This window comes from Triticum aestivum, chromosome 1B, assembly GCF_018294505.1.
Source record: "Triticum aestivum cultivar Chinese Spring chromosome 1B, IWGSC CS RefSeq v2.1, whole genome shotgun sequence".
NCBI lineage: Eukaryota > Viridiplantae > Streptophyta > Magnoliopsida > Poales > Poaceae > Triticum > Triticum aestivum.
In genome coordinates, this window is record NC_057795.1 from 56,997,510 (window position 1) to 57,017,833 (window position 20,324).

At 44.4% G+C, this 20,324-nt stretch overlaps 1 protein-coding gene across 1 annotated transcript; it reads right to left on the reverse strand.

The window, feature by feature from the left end:
* Window positions 1–709: 709 nt before the first annotated feature.
* Window positions 710–4,732, reverse strand: LOC123086568 (uncharacterized). Its single transcript, XM_044508329.1, has 5 exons — window positions 4,496–4,732; window positions 3,161–3,267; window positions 1,796–2,647; window positions 1,509–1,667; window positions 710–1,389 (listed from the first exon to the last, which is right to left on the reverse strand). Exons 1-5 carry the CDS (start codon window positions 4,578–4,580, stop codon window positions 997–999), a joined length of 1,596 nt encoding a protein of 531 aa, XP_044364264.1. The 5' UTR covers window positions 4,581–4,732; the 3' UTR covers window positions 710–996.
* Between the last annotated feature and the right edge of the window lie 15,592 nt (window positions 4,733–20,324).

Genomic DNA, 20,324 nt, shown 5'->3' on the forward strand with positions numbered 1-20,324 from the left:
TTCTCATGTTGCTGGTTACCGTCCTGTTTTACATGTGTGATTAATGTGCATTGAAGTGCTGAATATCTGGCTGAAGATAGAACTAACACCGTGTTAGTTCCTAAATAGTACTCGTATTTCATTTTCTCAGATACTTTACCGTCTATATTTCCCTCAATTTTTTTCATCATCTATTCTGATGTTCAAGTAACTTTAATATATGAAACAGAGACATGTTGCCGCTATATTTTTCCTTACGCTAGACCAAGCAGTTTACTTCTACACAATGTTTGTCCTGTTGGAAGAATGACTCAAGCTTTGAAGATTAAGTCCACAGGTAGTACAAGAGAGCAAAATATGCCATACTTGTTGGCTCAGCCATACTAGAGGTTGTCAACTTACTTTTGGTCTGCCGCCTTAATCTTCAGTAGGATCTGGTTACTGCAAACTTGGGAGTGAAATGTAGGGAATCCAGACATCATTTCTGTAAGCAGTTGAATACACAGTTTCTTGCCCTGTTCCTGGGGATCATTGTATCAAAGCCTTGGAACTGAAATGCTAGGTTGACCTTTCAAGGATGCAAAACCTTGAACCAATCCATGGAAAATGGTTAGCTTTGAGCCATGATACCTGGATTAGACATCTAGAACAACCAACATATTGTTCCAAAGACTTCATTATTATACCAGTAAAGACTAGATTTCTTCTACAGACACACGTGACCTTATCCGAGTATATCAACAACAAAAAAAGGGTGAAACAAAGCATTGTTTCCCTTGCCTATCAGTGTCAGTAATAAATAAATGTAGGTGTCACACTACTCTTTGTTTTCACCATTCAAGCTATCCAGTTGTGATATTACACCCAGCAACACTAATATAGTTCAAAAGTAAAATAAAGTTCATGTAGTAATAAATATTACAAGGCTTGAGAATTAATAATTGACATAACTACGGGAAAATAGGCACAACCCACAGCATCATCATTATATAAAATAAAAACACTGGATGGTCACAATCATTTGACAGAATGGCACTGACTGCATGGCTTCTGGATATTTAGCTTAACATTAGAGGGGACCTTCCCAACGATGTATTTTTCGATAGCCAAAACTGATTTGTGGGCTTCTCTGATCATACGCTGTCCTGTATGAGGGCTGCAATCACCAATTTCGTGGACAGTTAACCTATCAACATGTTCATAACCACCAACATATATGGGGTCCAGTTTAAGATTCTCAAGTGATGTTGCATTGTCAAGAATATGGCAAGTTAGCTCAATCATGCTCTTTGCAGAGCAAAAGCCATCGATCTTCACGTTCTTGATGCTGGCGTGGTGGTGTCCTGGCATCTTTCTGAGAAGAGAGGAATCCCCAGATACAGGATCATGCTTCATGCGAGTCTGCCATACCTGCACAGGTATAACATACATGAATTACCGGTTCCTCGTATACTCCCTCGGCCCCAAAATATAAGATTTTGGGATGGAGGAGGTATAAGATACCTTCACAAGACAGAAGAGCGACTTACAGACAATTTGAAAGTTTCCAACACAGGACAAGCATCCAGGAAAAAAACTAGAGACAAATAATCATAAGCTGGGGAAAAGGCCCCTTCTGCAACAGAGAGACAAATCTCCAATAGCTTGAGGTGCAGGAATTTGGCAGTTACGATTGGTGTATTAAGAACCTGCATAAAAGCATGTAGATTAATTATATTCTAAGACATGCTTATTACTACAACAGCAACATCAACAATGGCTAATCAAATAATAGTGCTGGTTACTCTTCAAATAATAAATATAGAGTTCAATGTACCTCGCCAGCTGAAGAAATGCCAAGAGTTTCAAGATTTGGCATAATCCGTGGAAGATCGGCACGGGCATAATAAACGAGGTTATATTCAAAGGCCCACAACATCTCTAGGTTATTCACTCGCAATGAATCTCCAAATGGAAGTCGTACGAGAGTAGTATCAATGCGAACTGTGCAAAGATTCAGAGCTTTGTTCTCTATCAGTTCCAGTGTTTTGCATCCAAACACTGTCAGGTGGTTGAACTGGTTTAGCAGGCACGGTATCTTCAAGCAAGTGATCTTATTGCATCGGCTAAGATTCAACTCCTTCAAAACAAGAGAATTGGAAAGAAGGCACCCTAACTCATCACCAGTGATGTGTACCCGAGACAGATGCAGCTTTCTCAAGCAACCAAGTCCAGCCACGGGATGGAAGGCACAACTTTTGAGGTTTAGATAACTAATTGATTTTCCATTTCCATTGAATAAAAGTGAGCATGGGAAGTTGTAGTACTTTGCATCGTATACTACAGGCAGCGAAAGTACAAGCTCTTCAAGCCCTGGGTTAACAGCAACCTGAAGCCAACTTTTGAGATGCCTGGTGTAGATACGAGAACCACAGTGTTCAAGCTTGAATGTCTTCACACCAATGCCTGCGCGTTTTTCCATAATTTGGTCAACTATTTTGGTGAACTTCCAAGCTAGTGTATCACTTCCACATATTTTCTCACTGAAGGTGCGTTTCACACCCAGTGTTTCCTGACTGAAGGTGAGGTTGGGGTGGCATCTCCAGGAACGTAAAAATTCACGAGACACGCAGCCAGCTCGGGCAGCATCAGGTAGTGGTAGTAGGGCATGTATATGACACCAGATGTCCTTCAAAAATATAAGGACGGAAGAAAAAGTTAATGGATGGAGTAAATTATACACGCCAGGCGCTCAGTGCAAAGTGTGACAGATTATAAAGTAAAATATCAGTTGAATGTGGTTGTGGTGGGAAAAGTAAGTATTACATCAACAAGTGTTTTCCCAAAAAGGTCACCTGTCCCTAACAGGGTTATTACTTATTCCTAAAAGGCACAATAGTGAAATCAATACTCTTGTGTGAACTTTCAAGCTTGCAGAAAGTGCAGAGGAAACAGACTCTTCTTTTCACCTTGCCGAAACTTGGTTAGAGTACCATATTTCAAGAATGTACTGAAGTATCAGACTTATGCTCAAATTTATCAAAACTGACCAATTGTTAGTTTGAATGTGCATACTTATTGCAGTCCAAAGCCTGAAAGATTACTTCCTACTTTCTGAAGTACCTTTACATAGGCTACTATAGTTTGAATGAGCATGCTTATTGCAAGACAAGTATTCCATCTTCAGCATTCTATGCCGTACCTCTGGAAGTTCTGGCCCTGAATATCGCATTATTTTGGTGCCTTGAGAATAGTCATCTTGTTCACAGGATGGCCTCATTCTTTTAGCCACTGAAGCAATCGATGTACCTACAATTAATACATCATGCATGATCATGAATTAATTATGCAAACACTAGAAGAAAGCAACAAATTAAACTCAAGCACATAAGTGCAGACACACAGAGATTCTACTTGTTTCCGTTATCTAACTTTTGCATAGCAACACAACAACTAAGCCTTTAGTCCCAAATAAGTCGGGGTAGGCTAGAGCTGAAACCCATAAGATTTCGAAACCAACTCATGGTTCCGGCACGTGGATAACTAACTTCCACGCACCCCTGTCCATGGCTAGTTATTTTGTGATATCCCAGTCCTTCAGATCTCTCTTCACGGTCTCCTCCCATGTCAAGTTTGGTCTACCCCGACCTCTCTTGACATTATCAGCACGCTTTAACCGTCCGCTATGCATTGGAGGTTCTGGAGGCGTTTGATGTATATTCCCAAACAATCTTAGACGATGTTGGACAAGCTTCTCTTCAATCGGTGCTACCCAACTCTCTCACGTATATCTCATTCCGGAGCCGATCCTTTCTTGTGTGGCCACACATCCATCTGAACATGTGCATCTCCGCTATACCTAACTGTTGCACGTGTCTCCTTTTAGTCGGCCAACACTCAGCGCCATACAACATTGCGGGTCGAACCGCCGTCCTATAGAACCTGTCTTTGCCGCTATCCAAAAAGCTGGTGAATCGACTGCGCTGAAGACTAACGCAATCAACATTATGAAGATCCATGGTGAGGTGCAGAACAGTGCTACATATGCAATCCGATGATTCCAAGCTCTGCTAACTCTGCAACTGTAATGTTTTGTAATCTCTGGGAGTGTCCTCTGCGGTAGGACTGAATTTTCTGTTGCTGCTTTTGCTTGCTCTTAATTAGGTCTAGTTTTGGTGCTATCAGGTTTCCGCACTATGGCGCTGGTGCCGATTGCGGGCAGGCGCACTTGTTTCCTGATAGTTCATTGAACTCGCTCTCTTCCTTTTGCTGCTTCCTGACAGATATCAGCAAAAATATATGGACAGTGTAATTCCAGTCACCGTGTGAGTAATTGAAAGAGGGTTAGCCCGGTTAACAAAAAACACTCCCTGACAGATGGAGGGACAAACTTGTTCGCCGGCAAATAAGATTGTACTGTAGTACTACAATGGACTAAAATTCAGATCTAACATCGTGTGGGATAACAAAAGAAAGAGCTCTCTTATTTTATCCCCTATTTTAGATTCCATGATGAAACGGCGATAGAGTAGTGTACCTGGTGTGGGATTTGCCGGCTTACTGTTGGCCTGGATTTGCTGGCGACGTTTCTTCAGGGCGATGATGAGCTCGGCTAGTTCCATTGTGATATACTTTGTGGGGGTCGCGGCAGAAATTAGGGGGAACCCAGCGAAGCGCTCAAAGTCCAGTTTGGATTTGAAACAAACAACGCGAGGCGCGAGGGAGCGGGGGTCAGGACGACAGAGCAGGACTCCGCCGCGGGGAGAGAGACAGGCAGGAGGGGGCACAAGCGCAGTGGGAAAACCCTAAGCAACGGAGATGGGCCTGCTGCTGTTGCTCTGGCTCGATTAGCCCATCCATTGTTTGGGCCAGCCTATGTGCGCGGGGCGGGACTCCCCCTGTTATTCTATTTATTTTTTCCTTCTTTATTTATTTTCCTCTTATTTTTTTTATTGTTTTGTACTTCTTTAAAATAATATTAGGGGTTTAAAAAAAGTTCCAAATCTTCAAAATGTGGAAACTGGAAAAAGGCTAAAAGAAATCATAAAAAGTACGTGGATTCAAAAAAAGTTCATGATTTTGAAAACAAATGTCCAGGAAATCAAAAAATATTCATGATTTTTCAAAAAACAAAATCATGTATTATTTTGTGTGTGGATTTTAAAAAATGTTAACAAATATCTTTTTTTTTCAATTACAACAAAAATATCATCGATTCAATAAATGTCCAATGATGCAAAAAATGTCCATGAACTCAAAAATAAAGCATGCATTTCAAAAGAAAGTTCGACAAAAAAATTTCATGATTTTTTTTTAAAAAAAATGGGCGATTCAAAAAATGTACCCCTGTCCATGACAATTGGACACTCACAAACCAGACTGGAGATGTAATTGTTATCTACTCATGTGTTGAATATAATGGTGCGGTCGTCCGTATATAATCATTTTAAATATAAGACGTGTTTGCAGTTTAAAACATCTTATATTAGGAACAGAGAGTGTACGTCATATCCTTGGCAGGTTTGTCTCTTAAGGATCCAAAACCTTGAAGTGATCCATGGCAAATGAAAATGCAAGATAGAAAATCCTTTGCAATCGCAGTTAGGAGGTCAGAAGAAAGAACAATTTACACACCTCTTTGTATTTTGACCATGCGCCTCCGCAAGATATTACACACCGGTCAGTTGTGATATTACACCAGACAACTCTAATAGTTGAAAAAATAAAGCAAAGTTCATGTAACAAACATTACAAGGCTTGAGAATTAGCAGTTGATATAACTAATGAGGGGGGAAAGGCACAACCCATACAACAATTATATAATATAATATAAAAAGACTGGATAGTCACAATTATTTGACAGAATGACACTGAGTGCATGGTTTCTTGATATTTAGCTTAACATTAGAGGGGACCTTCCCCATGATGTATTTTTCAATAGCCAGAACTGCTTTTGTGGGCTTCTCTGATCATACGTTTTCCTATAGGAGAGCTGCAACCACCAATTTCGTGGGTAGCCAACCTATCAACATGCTCATAATCAGCACCATATATGGTGTCTAGTGTAAGATTCTCGAGTGATGTTGCACTGTCAAGAATATGGCATGTTAACTCAATCATGCTCTTTGCAGAGCAAAAGCCATCGATCTTCACATTCTTGATACTCACGTGGTAGCGTTCTGGCATCTTTCTCAGAAGCGAGTAATCTCCAGATACAGAATCATGCTTCACGCAAGTCTGGCATACCTGCACAGGTAAAACAGACATGAATTACCGGTTCCTCATATATAAGATGCCTTCACCAGACGGAAGAGCGACTTACAGATAATTCGAAAGTTTCCAACACAGGACAAGCATCCAGGAAAAAAAGCTAGAGACAAATAATCATAAGCTGGGGAAAAGACCCCTTCTGCAACAGAAAGACAAATCTCCAATAGCTTGAGGTGCAGGAATTTGGCACGTACGATTGGTGTATTAAGAACCTGCATAAAAGCATGTAGATTAATTATATTGTAAGGCATGCTTATTACTACAACAGCAACAACAACAATGGCTAATCAAATAATAGTGCTAGTTACTCTTCAAATAATAAATATAGAGCTCAATGTACCTCACCAGCTGAAGAAATGCTAAGAGTTTCAAGATTTGGCATAATTCGTGGAATCTCAGCACGGGCATAATAAACGAGGTTATACTCAAAGGGCCACAACATCTCTAGGTTCTTCACTCGCAATGACTCTCCAAATGGAAGTCGTACAGGAGTAGTGTCAATATGAACTGTGCAAAGATTCGGAGCTTTGTTCTCTATCAATTCTAGTGTTTTGCATCCAAACACTGTCAGGTGGTTGAACTAGTTTAGCAGGCATGGTATCTTCAGGCAGGTGATCGTATTGCATTGGCTAAGATTCAACTCCTTCAAAACAAGAGAATTGGAAAGAAGGCACCCTAACTCATCACCAGTGATGTGTACCCGAGACAGATGCAGCTTTCCCAAGAAACCAAGTCCAGCCACGGGATGGAAGGCACAACCTTTGAGGTTTAGATAACTATAGAATTGATTTCTCCTCGCTAGGCAGTTGGTTCGGGCGAGTGGCGACTGGCGAGCGGATTCCTCCTCCTCGCTAGCTAGCTACAGTAGGTACGAGAAGCACGCGGCGAGTGGACTCCTCCTCCTCCTTGCTAGGCAGGCACCTGGTTCGAGCGATCCCTCCTCACGCGCGCATCTGCACATGTGACGTCACACACGTACGCAAGCCAAAAGCCAAAGCCAAACAACAAGGATCGCTTGTTGTTTCCTTGCTTGCTCTAGAATCCCATCCGATCCCATCCGTCAAGCATGCAGCAGCAGCAGCTTCTTTCCTTGCTCGCTCTAGCAACGAATGAACGAATTAATCTATCTTCCAATCAGGGTAATTAAGACGATTCCTTCTCTGATTTTTGCGATGAATTACCGACGGGGCGGCTCCTCGTGCCCCCAACTCCATTTTCAATCCATTGCAAACGATACCAACCGAGCACGCACGCTCCGGCCTCTCGTTCGCCGCCCTCGCCGTGGATGCATGACCGGATTGATTTGGGGTTGGGGGGCTTGCCGCCAACACAGCCGACCCTTTTCATTCTCCTTCCTTCCTCTCCTCTCCTCAGGCCGGTTAGTGCCGCGCACCACCGTCTGCACGTCCCTACCGTCCAAGGGAGACCATCATGCTCCACGGCCTCCTACTCCTTACCATACCGGCGAGCGATGAGAGAACCGGCCTAGGCCTCCAACGGCGCCAACGCTTCCTCTGCTCCCTGCCGTCGCCTCACCTCCTCGACTCCTCTTCTCGCCGTCACCCAAGTCCTAAGTCGCATGCGCACTCCGCACGCGGATGAATCACCCTTTCTAGTATATATAGCTAGAGATGATCTTAGAAGAAGGCATGGTGGACATAAGAATGAGCAGGTTGCGGTGCTGCGGATCGGTGAGGTGGCGCAAGCCTGCATCATCTCCAGCAAGCATCCGTAGGGTGGTTAATGACACAATAATGACCCTGTCATTTCGTTTCCAGTAAAGACAATTATTGCGTGGCTGGACGGCCACATGCATGCCCGTGACAGACGGATGGATGAAACTACTCAACCAATATTTTTCTTGCTTTCCTAGCTTTGTATTTGAAAATAAATTATAACAGAACTAAAGCATATCATTTAGAGGGCGGTGATCTAAGAAACAAGAAAAGAGTCAGGTAAACAAAATTGTAGCACCTCAAACAAGTTGAGAGAGGCGGCAAGTGCATGCATGGCTGCCATGCCACGTTCAACCAATAAATATGTAAACATTAAAAGGGTCCTAAGTCCACATTTCAGAATACTCAGACCAACATTCTCATGCCACTCGCTTGTCATCTTTTCTGATCTCTCCCGATGCTGCTTTGTCATTTCATTTCGTTCAAATTCTAACCAAAAAAAGGAAGGCGCTAGATCTTGTATACATTTCCAGTCGAACCAGTGCAGTGCGCATTACTAATATCAGTAACTATGCAACATGAGTTTCTGATTTCAAATCACAGTCAATCCAATGTATGTCGAGGCACACCATTTTAGATACAAACAGACCAGTAGACAAACCTAGATTACATCTGCTCACACCAACAACTACCTTATATGCATGTTGATTCTGAAATACATGAGCGATAATACATTTTTCACACTCAGTTTGAAATGTTGCTCATCCTGATTGGACAACTTGAAGATATATAGACCTAAAACATTTTTGACATTTGCAAAACTTGCAGTGGCAAGTTTCAATCCCTCAGGAGTTCGTTGCTTTAGTGGTCGGGAACAACAACATGAACAAGGTGAGACAGCAATGTTCAACACTTGAGCTCACTTCCACGGCTACCAGCCAACAATGCCATGAAACCAAGAAACCAAGCCATTTTATCTTGTGTACAAGAACAACTATCACCAGCCATTACATTTAGCACACTTCCACAACTACCAGCCAACAAAGAAAAACACTTCGTCTTGCCTTTTTACACAATAATGCTTCCACATCTCAGCCCTTCGGCGGCCTGCCATTTTTTTGAGGGTAACGATGTTGGCATCATCAATCTCTCACTGCCGTCTCATCTGCATCTGAAGCGCAACACATGCAACAAGTCAAGGAGAGTTTAACACAACATGACAAATCCTAGAATTTAGAAAGGAAATACATTAAGACACAAAGCCAGGCGGGTAAATTGGGTCTTCTTGTTCTACTCTATTGATCAATCTAAAAGGAGGGAGAGGGAGAGAGAGAGACACCAAGGACTCACCTAAGTAAATCCAGTCCACTTTATTCCGGCGAGAATCTTTATACAATCATGGTTGGTTGAATAGAAGTCGATTTCCTTCACCCGTATATCATAAAGGTTTCTGAACGTCTCTCCAGGAATGACGTCGTACACTGAAAAGCACAATGTAAACAGTGAGAACAACTACTGGCACAGTGGTTCCTGCGGAACAGGCCACGAATGGAAACATTCAAAATATAATTCTTTTCATGGTTCAGTAGAATAGCAGTGCACTTACAAACTGGGGATTTCACCAGAGAAATGGTCGCTTGCAAAGGCTACTGGGGTTCGCCCATTGATGTTGTTGTTCTGGACTAGACTGTAACAAAGAGGAGATGGAGAAGAAAATGTAAGATCTCTTTCTTCTACCAACAAGAAACGTGCTAGTTCACAATCCAATGGTCTGATACAACTACATAATTCTAATCTGGACACAATAGTAAGTCAAAGCATCCATTTATGAAATAACAGTTGGTTAAACGGCCAAGTGCCTTAATACGGCAGAAAGTGAGAAGTGTGAATATCCTACTGATATGACAAGCATTATGTCTATAACTCCCAACATAACTAGACGCCTTCGTTTTTGTACAATTGAAAGAGTTATGTGTGTCTTTTAAAAGATATTATCAGTACAGCAAATGATAGTTTCTTTAGCTGAGACTGATTGTTATTTAACAACTGGACTTCTTAACACAAACCAAGATACCATAACTACAAGAGTGATAGTTTCTGTAGCTGAGACCGACCGTTGTTTAACAAACATGCTTCTTAACGCAAAACAAGGAATTGTTAGTTGACAATCCAATGATCTGACACGACTATGAACCTGGGTCTTCTTCTAAGCATTTCAACTAACTGCAATTAGGTTTCTTAGTGCAAGAATGCAAACCAAAGAACATTCAGTTCACAATTCTATGATCTGACACAATTACAAACATGGCTCTGTTATAAGCATTTCAACTCGGCTTCACTAGTGATAGGACAACAACAATTTCACCAAAGATGTACCATGCATACCTTTGTTCGCAGGCGCTCTTTCTGCTTGACATCCTTGTCATACTTTGCTTTGTGGAAGTCCATGATGTTGAAAACAGGGGGGGTCTGATTTTTGGTGGACCTGTGCGGTCGACATGATAACCAAGAGAAATGAACATGCCAACACTTTGTGTGCAACTAAAGAAGGATACAAAAATGGCAACACTCATGCGCAATAGAAGATGAAAATGAAAATGCAGTACTACCTCAACCAAGTCCAAGACCATCATGGCAGCCATCTGAAGAGCCTTATGCCTAGGTACAACATTATGCCCTGCAAAACTGATCAACTGTTAATGCATAATTAAGGAGTGTTGACCTGTTAATGCAATGCCTGACCAAACGAGTTTCAATCCGTCAACATGAACAACATAAGAAACAAATGACCATGTGACAGTCATCCAGAACACGAAATTAGCAGAGTCGATCAAACGCCGAGTGACAAAGAAAAGAGAATCAATATTACAGGCCAATCCGATTCTACTACTACCTGTAACGTGTAGAGGAAGGGGGAACCCCATACGCAGAGCCAAATAACGAACGGAGAGATGTGTCAACGGTAACAAACACGAGAGCTATTCCCCTGCATCAGGATGACAAAGACTCTTTACGATTGAGCAGTGAGGAAAAAGGGAATCTTTAGGAAAGTTTCTGTGGGATACAATCACTCCGCACACGAGGCACTGCCAGTAACACTTGAACCATCAACGATTTTCTCCCAAAAACTTGGAATCATAGAGGTTGTGAAATCGAAAAGGAGGGGATGAGAGAGAGCCCACCACCGTTGTTGGTGCCGAAAGATGTGCCATGAAAAAATAAATGATAACCATGCTATCCAGTAAACTTGAGCTGATGAGCATAATATAGGCAGAACTTTCTCAAAAGGGAGACAAATTTCAACTTTCAATTGGAAACGAGCATGATGGGCAGAACACATAACAGTGCATGTTTATGATAAGATTTATTAAACTAGAAAGCATAACCCATTCATTGGAAATGTAAACATCACATCAAATTGATGTGCTTCCACTGATAGAAAGTGATAAAACCTGAAAACCAGACAATTCACTCTATAGAAAGTTGGTTTTGTTTAGCAAACTATGTAAAGCTGAGTGGTTCAAGCGATAAACGGAACTGAATCTAGTAATGTTTCTTTATTGCAGCGGACACCATCCAATGGAAACTACTATTCATACTTATTTTCACTCGTAAAAAACCTGTATGGTCTTTCAAGATAAAAAAGAATCTGCAATGATAGCTTGGGCCGCAATATGACCGCCCACAGCACTACAAAACAAGACCACAGGACTCATGACCTTTTGCAGAGTACTACTCAAACTGAAGGTTGTTTTCCCAATCAAACACACTACGGGGATCTCCGCCAGCAGATTTGAAGCAGAATAACAGAAAATTAATGGTAGGAAACAGCTAATAGAGGGTTCAGTTATGACCTTGCTGGACACGAGTTGGAGCAAGGACAGAACGTTGACCACCACCAGTTGAGCATCACAAGTGTCATCATCATCAGGGCATGTGCATGAAGATCCATCAGTGCTACCACTTGAGCCACTAAGGTAGAAGGATCGTGCACACTGGGTCAGCATGCTGAGTTGCTTTGCCCTGAACTGCAATATATAGTTCACAACAGTGTTATATTGACTAGAACAAAAATATATATTATAAATAAATAAAATGTTCTGCTTCCATAATGTGGATTAAAAAAATACAATGTTATGGAAGCTTGGCTTTGATGGACTATTTATCATCAAAGGCACAAAAGTCATATAAAAAGTCCCAGGTCACAAGGAAGTAAGACAGGGAACATTGCCACAAAGTGAAAACTTTGGCACGATCAAGCTTATGGAATCCAAAGGTGAAACCAAATGATGAACAAGTGAATAACGTTATCTAATAAGTTAAAAGTCCACTTCACAGTGAAGCCAACGTATTAGGGCTGAAAGGGGCCACATTGCCACATGAAACATTTTTTGTTTGTGTGCTTAATGCATTACCCTGACCATATGGGTAACTATGAAACAATTTATCTCATTCACGTGTCAAATCTAAATATCATACAAAAAATAACAGTTGAATTAATCTTCCGGTGGTACTGTGTATGCCAAATTGCTTGCTTTGGCCAAATAATAAGCTTGACTGGATAAATATGGCCAAGCTTAAGCCAGCGTAAAAGATAAGTTGCAACTATTGTGAGGCAGCTTTTCTAGCTTAGGAAAGGCTTTCTTCGGAAATAGAGATTTAGTGCCCATAGGATAACGCGTTTGGTAGTTACATACTATGACAAATCAACTCATTTGTGCGTAATCCCAAAAGTTCCCCAAAACTCGGTCAATTTTAGCTTATCTGAAGGTTTGTAGTTGGAGGAGAGACTAACAATAAGTCAAGAATCAAGATCCATGCTTTGCATTTGCTTGAAAACTTCAACTTTTAAGCTAAAATGATGCCAAAGCACGCAAAAGAGTACTGAATAAAGGGCACATTTCTGGCTCGCAGCACCTCAAGTGGTGCCTCACTGTTCTAACCAAAGTCTAATTTCTCTATCCACAGAAAAACTCCAAGGTTATGCACACAAGGATCCAAGTAACAGGCTAAAAATTGGTCTTTTAGCTACATACATGGATACATGGTAGAAAAGTTTTGCAGTTATACTCCCACATCATATAATAGAGTAGGTTAAATGGAGCAATTTGTAATCACAATATTATACCACCGGAAAATTCCAAAATGGCATCTCATGTGTGAGAGCTCATTGCAAAAGGGAAACACAATTTTGGTTGTTGTTGGAGACCAACAAAAAATAACCTTGTGACTGGATGCAAGTGTCATGGGCATGGACCTAGCCCTAGGAGTCAAACAAGCACGAGAAGGGCATCACATACAACATGAGATTCATGTATGTCACGAGAGCCGAAAACCCTAGAACTTGCAGTGGCCAGCATGAGATAGCCGTGGGCACACAATGACACAAGCACGCACATGAGGGAGCAGAGCAGAGAGGGGAGGATGGGCTTACCTACACCAGAATGGAAAAAGAAGCAGAGGTGTCGGTGGAGCCTATGCAAGCACGGTAGAGGAAGCACCCTCATCCTCCGCCGTCGCGTGTCATGCTTGTTGTCCTTGTAAACCAGCCTGTGCATGACGATCTCTTGTGCACCTGTGTGAAGAAACAAAATCAGTGAAGAGAAACTGGAAATGAACCAAAAACATATTTAACAATGCGTACATAGGTAGATACGGCTCAATGGGCGGCAAACAACATGCAGTTCTTTAATAAAAACACACGTTTAACAATGCAAAGCACCAAATGGTTGCCCAATAGACCAACACGGACAAACATAAATCCACATATAGCAAACAAATGTATAACATGAAGGTAGCAACTTCGAACACTTGATAACATGTATATTGAGGTCATCCCGAGCTTGGCCGCATCAAGGCAGACAAGCCTTGCCGCATTTCAGCATGTACAATGAATAATCAAACATAGAGGAAGCACAGCCAGACGAAGTAAGGAATATGTCAAAAATATTCAAGACAAATGCATGCAAAAAGGAACTAATAAATAAACCATAGCTTTTAAACTACCTGGTATTAGCATATACATATATAACATTGTTTAGCAAGCAGAACAGCTTTCTCAAGGAGGAGACAAATTTCAATTGAAAACGGTCATGAAGGGCAGAACACATAACAATGCAGGTTTCTGATAAGATTTATTAAAGTGGAAAGCATAACCCATTCATTGGAAAAGTAAACAGCACAGCAAATTGATGTGCTTCCAGTGATAGAAACCTGAACACCAGATAATTCATTCTATGAAAAGTTCATTTTGTTTAGCAAACTATGCAAAGCTGAGTGGTTCAAGCACCAAACAAAATTGCATCTAGTACCCAAAAGATGTTAGATTTAAATGCTTCTCCTAAAAGATGTTATATTTAAATGCTAATCCCAAAAAGTACCCCAAATGTTGATCAGGTTTATCTTATCTGCAGGTTTGTAGTTAGAGGAGAGCCTAAGAGTAATAAGCCAAGAATCAACACCCATGCTTATAAGCCGAGATGGTGACGCCAAAGCATGCAAAGAAGTCCTGAATAAAGTGCACATTTCTGGTTGGCAGAACCTCTAGTGACTCACTGTTCTAACCAGAGACTAATTTCTCTCTCTACAGAAAAAATCCATGGTTATGCACACAAGGATCCAAGTAACATGTTAAAAAGTTGGTCTTTTAGCTAAGGTTGACGCAAGATTTAATGTGGGTGTGACTGGTTACACAATATCCTACACAGATGGATACATGGTAGAAAGGTTTTGCATTTAAACTCTCACATAATATAGTATTCCCTCTGTCCCATAATATAAGAGCATTTTTTACACTATGCTGTTGTCAAAAATGCTCTTATATTATGGGATGGAGGGAGTAAGTTAAATGGAGCAATGTGTAATAACAGTATCATACCACCAGAAAATTCCAAAATGGCATCTCGTGTGTGAGAGCTCATTGCAAAAGGGAAACACAATTTTGGTTGTTGCTGGAGACCAACAAAAATTGACCTTGTGGTTGGATGCAAGTGTCATAGGCATGGACCTAGCCCTAGGAATCAAACAAGCATGAGAAGGGCATCACACACAGCATGAGATTCATGTATGTCATGAGAGCCGAAAACCCTAGAACTTCACATGCCGCAGTGGCCAGCATGAGATAGGCGTGGGCACACGAGCACGCGCATGAGAGAGCAGAGCGGGGAGGGTGGATGGGCTTACCTACATAAGAGTGGAAGAAGCACATGGGTCGGTGGAGCGATGCGAAGAAGGCAAAGGAAGCACCCTCATCCTCCGCCGGCGCGCGTCATGGTTGTCGTCCTCGTAAACAAGACCATGCACGACAATCTCTTTTACACCGGCCTGTGTGAGGAAACAACATCAGTGGAGAAGAGAAACTGGAAACAAACCAAAACACATATTTAACAATGCACAGATAGGTAGGTACGGCTCAATGGGCGGGAAACAATATATAGTTCTTATAAAAACACACATCTTACAATGCGAAGCACCAAATGGTTGCTCACTAGACCAACACAGACACATCTAAATCCACATAAAACCAACACATGTATAACATGAAGGTAGCAGCTTCAACACTTGATAACATGTATATTGAGTTCATCCTGAGCTTGGACGCATCAAGTCAGAGAAGCCTTGCCGCATTTCAGCATGTACAATGAATAATCAAACATGAGGAAGCATAACCCAAGGACATTTATTAAAGCCTAATACTCACACTTAAAAATTCCTAGATTAAATAAGCATGGCGCCATACTCTGACAATCAATCTCACAAGTAGAAGTGGCATGATGGCCAGCACACAGCACGAAAGTATTAAAAAAAGCATGTGTTTTAACAATGCAAAGGAGCAAACGGTTCCCCAATCGACCACACACAAGCACACACAAATCTAAGTATAACCAACCCATGTTTAACACAAAGGTGTAGCAGAGTGAGAAGCCTCCAACATTCCTTCAATGCTCGAATTTTATGAAGCAAAAAAAAAACTGCTTGAAGGTAGCAGCCTGAGAAAGAGAGACGCATCCAACATGAAATTCTGCAAGACTTAAAGTCGATTGCTAATCCACACAAACTGAAACTCTGCAGTCTGCAGTTTTATTCACGTAGTTTAAGCAATCATAATATTGACCGAACATGAATTTAAAATAATAGCTATGTTTTGGAACCCATTCAACAAGAGAACCTCCCTGATCATGACAAGAGGGAATATGAAGCCCTAATTCATATCAATTCAGAACCAAAATGGAACATCCCAACAGCCTAGAATTGTGAACATGTTATCCTGAACGAATAACCTAATCAAACATATTGACAGGATTTAACATGACCATAATGTTGACTCCTGGGGCAAACCCAAAGACAACTAGGCAAACCCAAAGTCTAACTATCATACAAAAAAGAACAGTTGGTATTGTTTATGATTCAGTTATTACAGTATTCACTAAGTTCCTCTAAGTGTTATTACAATATTTGTTGGGTTCCTCCAAGTGTTTCATTTTAACTCACAGAAGTTAAAGAACATCCACTAGTGGCGTCTGTTACACGCAGAACATTGTAAAAAGTTCACAAGCAAACATAAAAATTCGAACAACAGGATCAGGTGCAGGCCACTTCAGTGAGTAGCAAAGTAAAATCTGGAAAAGGGAAACTCGTGCTCCCAAAATGAGCTTTAGTCCAAGATTTTGATTTTAGGTTAGTGCCTTTTCTAGTTATCAGTAAAACAATAATTATTGGTGTGCTTACAATACAAAGAGTATACACTACATTGCCTGGGTATGCACCAACCTATATGACAGAATTCATTCATTTTCAATTAGAAGCAAGCCAATCTATGAAAAACACATTAGAAGAAATTGTGTTAACTCATGCATATGCAGCACACTATATTGATTATTCTATTTAGAACTTGAGCGGTGTGTGTCACGCAGTCAGTGGCTTACCCCTCCGCTGATTGTCGGGTGGTAGGTGCGACATATGCCAACGGGTGGCTTATCATTGTGGGAGCCAGTAAGACATCGCCGGTGCCTGGAAACGGGATAAGGCGAAGACATGCACGCCGGCGAATCTTACCCAGGTTTGGGGCTCTCCGTGCAGATAACACCCCTAGTCCTGCTCTCCGGGGTCTCCGCATGATCACTAGATCGAGACAAGTAGCTACAAGAGGTTCCTTGAGCTGTTCGGCTAGGGGAAGAAGAAGGGCAAGGCTAGCTCTCCTCTTCTTTCTATGTGGTGTCTAAAACTCTAAGAGATCAACCCTTTGCATGGGTGCCCTGGGGGGTTTATATAGGCCTACCCCCAGGGTACAATGATAATCCGGCTAGATGCGGGTCCAGGCCGTCAGTGTCTGTAGTCGCCGACTTCTCCGCCGGTTGCTGGGGCCCACCGACTGGTGGGTCCCACCGGCTGCCGGCTTCTAGGCCGACAGGATGGGCCCACAGTCCGGGAGTCTTGTCGGCTGCTGGTTACTGTGGCTTTACTCTTGGTGACGAAGGCTTTGTCGGGGTAAGCATGGCTATAGTGCCGCCGCCTGGCGGGATTTCACTGTAGCCTTACCCCGTCTTATCCGCTTAATGGCGCATAAACTTCCAGGGCGGGAGTGAGCCGGCTGTTAGAAGCCGGCTCCCCCCTAAGCCGACTGGTGTAGCTTGACCGCCTTCCTGTATCTCTCTGGCCGGAGGGGCCCGCCGCCCGCGGGCCGTACTAGCGGCCTGTTGTGGGTGATGTCATGGTCAACATGGCAGCAGTGCCACGCCGGACGGGGAGTGGCCGCCCCGTACGGCGCACTGTGGCCACGCTTGCTCCGGGATTCGGGAGTGGCAGGCTTCACTGTAGCCACGCCTCGTCTTATCACCGTTATGTGGGTGCAAACTTAGAGGGTGTGAGTCGGCCCTTGTTGAGAGGACTTGCAGAACCTTGTAGCCTTCAGGCAGCCGGCCGGTTGGACAGCCGGCCAGAAGAAGGCGGCCCTGCGTCTTGGATGTTGGAGGGAACCATCGGCCCAATATTTTTTGAAGAGCCAGGGGGAGCTGGTTAGGCTACCCGTGGTCATTTACTATGACAGTAGTCCCCGAAATTGGCCGGGCTTCACGGATGAAAGGGGGACGAGAAGCCGGGGCAGCTTCCTATTTTGAACAGCTGGCAGCTAGGAGCCAGCCTTGATCAGACGCACCATCTGGAAAGATTTGGAGTCCGAAGGCGGGAACCAGCTGGCGCATGCGCCGGGCAGCGGGCCGGCCGCCTGCCGGCCGCGTGCCACATTGCACCCTTCAGCTGGTTCAGCCTGCCAGCCCATGCGCGTGATGAGACGTCGCTGCAGGCCTGGGCCCGCCACCACGGTGCCTCGGCCCACACACGGATCATCTGTGGCCGAGGCGAACGGTTTGCCTTCCAGTGGCAGTTGCCACACGCTTTTAAGGCGCAATAATCACGGGTCGTGGGGGAGTGGACGCAGTTAATCCCACGCCCCCACGTCCCGCCCCCTCGGCTTCGTCACACCATGCCTATAAGTAGGGGGAGGAGGGGGAGCGGCAGACGCACACGCGCTTGCCTTCCACTCCATCGTTCTTTTCTTTCTTCGTCTTCTCTCTGCCGCTGCTGCCACTCTGCTTCTCAGGCGATCTTGCAGCACCGCAGCCTTGCCGTTGCAAGGGTGTGCTTCCGCCATCGTCGCGCCTTCTCCGTCGAGCTCTCACCGCCATGGCACGCGCCGGGGCTTGGATGGCTCCAATGTACACGAGGACCACATCGACTTCCTCTGCAAGACGCGGCGGCTGCCTGGCGAAGATTATGTGCGGGTGCGCCTTGCACCAGAGCGGGAGATCTTGCCGGTGCCAGAGGAGGGTGAGCGGGTCATCTTTCGCTCGCACTGCCTGCGCGGCTTCGGCCTTCCGGCGAGCGGTTTTCTTCGTTCCTTCCTCGACTTCTACAACCTCCAGCCGCACCACCTCACCCCGAACATGATGGTGTTGTTGTCCGCCTTCGTCACTTTGTGCGAAGGCTTCCTCGGCGTCCTCCCACCATCGAGCTCTGGGGGGAGTTCTTCTACTCCAAGCTCGGCACCATCATCAAGAGCGCGCCGGCTCAGTGCGGCGCCTTCGTCGCGGTGCGGAGGCCGGCGGCCGACAACCCCTTCCCGCCTACCGTGCTGATCTAGTCGGTGAAGATGTGGCAACAGTCCTACTTCTATGTGAAGAGCATCTTACCGCAGGGTGACTGGGTCAACCTGCCGGCATATGTAGCCGTCCCGTCGATCGGGAGGCGGCCCAACTGGTCCTATCGGGCCGGGTCGCTGTCGCCTTCTGGAGCCAATGCCGTTGCGAGGCTCCGGGTGTTGATCAGGTCGGAGGGCCTGACCGGTCCTGACTTGCTCACCGCCTTCGTGGCGCGCCGGGTGCTTCCGCTCCAGGGCCGGCCTCACCTGATCTGTCAGATGAGTGGGCACTGTCGGTGTCAAAACCGGCGGATCTCGAGTAGGGGGTCCCGATCTGTGCGTCTTAGGCTGATGGTAAGAGGAAGCAAGGGATACAATATTTACCCAAGTTCGAGCCCTCTCGATGGAGGTAAAACCCTACTTCCTGCTTGATTAATATTGAAGATATGTGGAATACAAGAGTAGATCTACCACGAGATCGTAGAGGCTAAACCCTAAGAGCTAGCCTATGATGGTATGATTGTAATTGTGATCGGCCTTCTAAGGACCATGCTCTCCAGTTTATATAGACACCGGAGAGCTAGGGTTTACATGGAGTCGGTTTACAAGGAAGGAAACATAATATTCGGATCGCCAAGCTTGTCTTCCACGCAAAGGAGAGTCCCATATGGACACGAGCCGAAGTCTTGAGTCTTGTATCTTGACACTTCTATAGTCCGGACGATGTACATAGTCCGGCTGTCCGGATACCCCCTTATACAGGACTCCCTCAGGCACCTCGACCCCAGCCGGCTATGCACCAAGGAGATGCCTCACGACGAGGTAACTCACATGGTGAACTACCTTGCCAACTTCAAGCTTACGACGGAGTGGCGGTTCAGCAAGGAGCCGTACTCACACGCCAACCCCCCGCCTACGGTGAGTTTACTTTTCTTCTCTTTTTCCTCTATTGCCGAGCTCTTTTTGGCCGATTTGACCAATCGGTTTATCTCAACAGAGTCCCCTCCTCCAGCCGGCAGCCGGTGCCGCGGGGCCGGAGCATGAATATCTCCCCGACCGGACGGAGAGCGACGTGGACGACACCGACTTGGGGGCGGCCGCCTTGGACGATGATGCCGTGGGAGGAGGCGGCGAAGCAAGCGGCTCTAGACTCGAAGCCGGCCTTGGAGATTGGCTGGATGATGACGAGGGGGAAGTCGCCCCGCGCCGCCAGCCGGCATCTGACCAGCCGGGCGGGAGCTCAGCTGCCGCGCTGACCGCCCGAGGCGGCACGACGAAGCGCCGGG

Excerpts from the sequence above, each read along its gene's own strand:
- LOC123086568 (XM_044508329.1), bottom strand. The coding sequence starts at position 4,580 with ATGGAACTAGCCGAGCTCATCATCGCCCTGAAGAAACGTCGCCAGCAA. Across the intron at positions 3,268-4,495 it reads GCCGGCAAATCCCACACCAG|GTACATCGATTGCTTCAGTG; the intron begins GTACACTACTCT and ends TATTAATTGTAG. Across the intron at positions 1,390-1,508 it reads TGGAAACTTTCAAATTGTCT|GTATGGCAGACTCGCATGAA; the intron begins GTAAGTCGCTCT and ends ATACCTGTGCAG.